Source organism: Prosopis cineraria, unplaced genomic scaffold, assembly GCF_029017545.1.
Source record: "Prosopis cineraria cultivar Desert tree isolate PC_DT_omini unplaced genomic scaffold, ASM2901754v1 PC1, whole genome shotgun sequence".
In the NCBI taxonomy this organism is placed as follows: domain Eukaryota; kingdom Viridiplantae; phylum Streptophyta; class Magnoliopsida; order Fabales; family Fabaceae; genus Prosopis; species Prosopis cineraria.
Window position 1 is genome coordinate 36,865,614 of NW_026555332.1, and position 4,596 is coordinate 36,870,209.

Here is a 4,596-nt window from a genome sequence, read left to right on the forward strand (position 1 = left end):
TTTTCTTTTCAGTGAAACCTACCGCTACTTTGATCTTGCATTCTGTTACCAGGTTGGTTTTTAGTCATTTAGAATCATCCTTTTCTATTGACTTTCTTTTTTAGTGGTCATTCTATTTTTTTTGGATACTGGTTGCAGATGACTTGAAGGAGAAAAAGGAAGCTCTTGGAGAAGTATTGAATGGTGATCGTTTAGTAAGTGCCCCTTATAAACTTGAATTCCGACGGGAAAGATTCTGAATTAGTTTGTAAAGGAAGCTCAATAAAGAAGAAGTGGCCAAGTTTCGGTCTGCTGTGCGCAAGGACTACTACTTTCAGATGTACTATTGATTGATTTACCTATTTGGGTTTCATAGGAAAAATGATAAGGATGGAAAAGACCCTAGTGATTATAAGTACTACCTTTACAAGCAGATTCACTTTGAAATTTTTATAACAAGGACCGTGTCATTGAAATCAATGTACGAACAGATCCGAATGCACTTGTGGACCTTACAGAGGATAGAGAGGTTGATGTGGAATTTCTTTATACTGTAAAATGGAAGGAGACTACTACTCCTTTTGAGAAGCGGATGGACAAGTACTCTCAATCTTCTTCGCTGCCTCATCATTTGGAGATCCATTGGTTTTCAATCATAAATTCGTGTGTGACTGTACTTCTTCTAACTGGGTTTTTGGCAACCATTCTCATGCGAGTCCTTAAGAACGATTTTGTCAAGTAAGAACTGTTCATCCATTTTTATTTTATTTTTTGCAGTGCCTGTTTACTTTGACCATATTGGAGAATCTTTTTCTCTTTGCTGATAAATTGTTTCTGTCTTTCCCAAAGATATGCCCATGATGAAGAATCTGCTGAGGACCAGGAAGAGACTGGTTGGAAATACATCCATGGAGATGTATTTAGGTTTCCCAAGTTCAAGTCTCTATTTGCAGCTGCCCTTGGCTCTGGCACCCAGCTGTTTACACTGTAAGTATCTTTTAGTCCCTAGAGGCACATCTCTGTAAAGTTATTGTGATATTTGTCTTTATAAGATTTTGAAAATAAACTGTATTTATGCATGTTTTGCAGAACTGTATTCATATTCATTCTGGCACTTGTTGGTGTATTTTATCCATACAATCGAGGAGCTCTATTTACTGCGCTTGTTGTCATATAGCACTGACTTCGGGAATTGCTGGTTACACTGCAACCTCCTTCTCTGTCAGCTTGAAGGAACAAATTGGGTGTGTGCTTAGGAATTTTCTATGCGACTTGGTCCTGTTCTGATTTATCTTTAATTTGATTTTTGTTGATGTTATGCACTTGCCCTGTTGTCATGACAGGTCAGAAATCTACTTTTAACTGGGTGCCTTTTCTGTGGACCTCTGTTCCTTACGTTCTGCTTTCTGAATACTGTAGCAATTGCTTACAATGCTACTGCTGCTCTTCCATTTGGCACAATTGTGGTGATAGTTCTTATATGGACCCTTGTGACATCACCTTTTGTGTTGGGTGGGATTGCTGGAAAGAATAGCAAGTCAGAATTCCAAGCTCCTGTCCGAACACACTAAATATCCCAGGGAGATTCCGCCATTGCCATGGTATCGTGGAACAATTCCCCAGATGGCAATGGCAGGATTTTTGCCTTTCAGTGCAATATACATTGAACTTTACTATATATTTGCAAGCGTCTGGGGTCACAGGATTTACACCATATATAGCATCCTGTTCATTGTCTTCATTATTCTGTTGATTGTTACTGCTTTCATTACCGTGGCATTGACATATTTCCAGCTTGCTGCTGAGGATCATGAATGGTGGTGGAGGTGAGTGTACTACTTGCCACAATCTCCTTCTTGGTTTGTTGTCATGCATGCTATCTGATTTGACAGCTAATTGACTTATGGTTATTTGTTTGCTAGTAACTTTGGCACGCTTTGCTCTGGTACTTGACTTCCTGGTGGGTCTAGAAAATGGGTTGTTACATAAACATTGATCTTATTCTAGGCTAATTAGTTTTGCATTAACAGAAGTGATGATCTTCTATCTCTTGCCCCTGTGCTTGTATTGGTGTTTCTATTTTGTGTGTCGTAATATATCAGACCTTTGTTGTGTTCTTAATTATCTGCCTCTTGGATGATCTTGATGCCGGATCCTGTTATAGTTGTTATTATATCAATATTCAAGCGATAATCTGTAAACTGTGATTTTTTTTAAGTTATTATTTTTATATGAATATTTTTCCAAATGAAAAATGAACACCTCTGATAATTTAAATTTTGAAATGCCGAAATTTTGAAGGTAAAACTGTGATTTTCTTAGTTGTTATTTTTTATATGAATTTTTTCAAAATAAAAAATGAACGCCTATGATAATTTAAATTTTGAAAAATCAAAATTTTGAATTTAACAATTAATATTGGTGATAAAGTTCATGATGATTGCCTTGATATTGTCAACAAAAAACTATCGCTTTTCTTGTGGTTTTTGGCCATCAAATCTATTAAGACGTTCCTCATTGTCACTTCTGTATTCATATTTCTGAACCTGTGGACCCTCACCGCAATCCTCCAGTAAAAATAGAGCTGCGAGAGTAAAAGCTTTCTCGCATTTCCATTTACCTACTGAATAGTTTCATTTTTTGAAGTCATGTTTTATTGGTGAGATTGCCTGCATTTATTTAGCCTGCATTCCATTTACCTACTGAACAGTTTCATTTTTTGAAGTCATGTTTTACTGGTGAGATTGCCTGCATTTATTTATCACATGCTTGTTTAGTTTAAATTTAAAACTTATTCAAAGTGAGTGGGGAGAAGAGAGAAATTTTTAGTTCAGACATTTTCTAAAAAGAGAAAAAATTATCTCTGATTCTTGCCTTTCAATTCGTTCTCTCTTCGATCCAAACATTTGTCTAAGAGAAAATATTAGATTCGGGAGGATGTCAGAAAATTTCTTCATCCTCTCTCCCCAGTCTCCATTGTACTCAATCCAATCATGTCCATGAAAACTGGTGTTCAGGAGAAATTATTATATGCTCACTGTGCTTGACCTGTGGTTACGTTTCCTTTCAGGTCATTCCTGTGCGGTGGATCGACAGGCCTGTTCATCTATGCCTACTGTTTGTATTACTACTATGCTCGATCTGATATGTCTGGGTTCATGCAGACTTCATTTTTCTTTGGATACATGGCCTGTATATGCTATGGTTTCTTCTTGATGCTTGGAACTGTTGGTTTCCGTGCTGCTTTGCTCTTTGTTCGTCACATATATCGATCCATTAAGTGCGAGTAACCAGACATTTTGTCCTCACAAGAGTCCCCTAGAGCTGTTACTGTCTTCATTTCATAGGCATTGTGTAGAGAATTACATTAATTCTGTGGTTCTTTTATGTATAAGGGAAAGCTGACAATGGGACTCGGCTCCTAGAGAAGCATGTTAGATCCCAAAATAGGTCCTTCTTTGGGACTACTTGTGTACTGCCATCCTTTAACCAAACTTTGCAATACTATCTCTTTTTTCTTTTCTTTTATGAACTTTCTTTACAGAGCTAGAAAACCTGTTACCTTAACAACTTTTACCTAATAAATAGAGGCACTCTTAATCAGGCTCCAATAAAGATTTTGCTGCAATCATTTGTCACATCATTGTCACTTGTCTCTTGGACCTTCTTGTAGTTGTTTCTGTTTTGCTTTGTTGTCACCACCGTTGTGGTGATTTTGACCTCGAGTTTGAGTCTGGTCTGTTACTCCATGCCCTGATTTTCAAGAGTAGGGTATATTTATTTCATTTAGACACCTTTTAAATGTATTATAGGGTGTGAGAAGGAAGACTCGTGTTTATTCTTTGTGAATGTTCTATATGCAATATTTGGTAAAGAATAAGTATATGCAATATCTTTTTTTTCTTGTTTCCATAGAGGCGTATTGATATTATTCAGAAAAATAAAACCGAGATGTTAATCAAAGAAGGAATAAATACAAAGTTCATGGAGAACACTAAGTCTATTCTACTAATGAGGCAACTTTAAGATTGAGATTTAATTTTGTTTCCATACTTTTTTTTGAGGAACGCCGGGTACTTTATATTTTTAAGTGAAAGAATTTTATTCTTGAATTATTTTTTCAAGAAGCAAAAAACTTTTTTATTAATTAATTGTTAATTTTTTTTGGTTATTGACATAACATGTGTGTGTGGATCTTACGCACATGTAAGACTTTAATTACCATTCGCTATTTACTTATAAAACTATTTTTCTAGAAATACTAAATATATAACGTTTTTTTAGAAGTTTTTGAATGCTTTGAAGTCTTATTAAAATAAAATTTAATAAATATTATTAAAATAATAAGTATTTGAGTATTTAATAATTTAAATATTATTATTTAAATCATTACATCACCCTTTAATATTTTAATATTTTTGATATTTGGCAATTTTATATTAAAAATGAAAAGAATGAACTTTTAAATTAACGATTTGGGTATTGTCTTGGGATAAAGATTAAAAATTGATATCTAAAAAATAAAAAGTCATTTATAAAATTACAAAATGCTAGTTTGAATTGTTAATATTTGAAAAGTAATTTATAAATTTGAATAAATATTTATAAATAATAATA

At 34.3% G+C, this 4,596-nt stretch overlaps 1 protein-coding gene across 1 annotated transcript; it reads left to right on the forward strand.

Moving 5' to 3' along the window:
• The first annotated feature begins 418 nt into the window (after nucleotides 1-418).
• LOC129313196 (transmembrane 9 superfamily member 3-like) lies at nucleotides 419-3,501 on the forward strand. Its single transcript, XM_054956166.1, is given in 8 exon segments — nucleotides 419-717; nucleotides 829-966; nucleotides 1,069-1,151; nucleotides 1,154-1,195; nucleotides 1,198-1,223; nucleotides 1,323-1,544; nucleotides 1,546-1,805; nucleotides 3,050-3,501. Coding segments are annotated over 8 exon segments (1,137 nt in total). The 5' UTR covers nucleotides 419-571; the 3' UTR covers nucleotides 3,270-3,501.
• The last annotated feature ends 1,095 nt before the right edge of the window (nucleotides 3,502-4,596 follow it).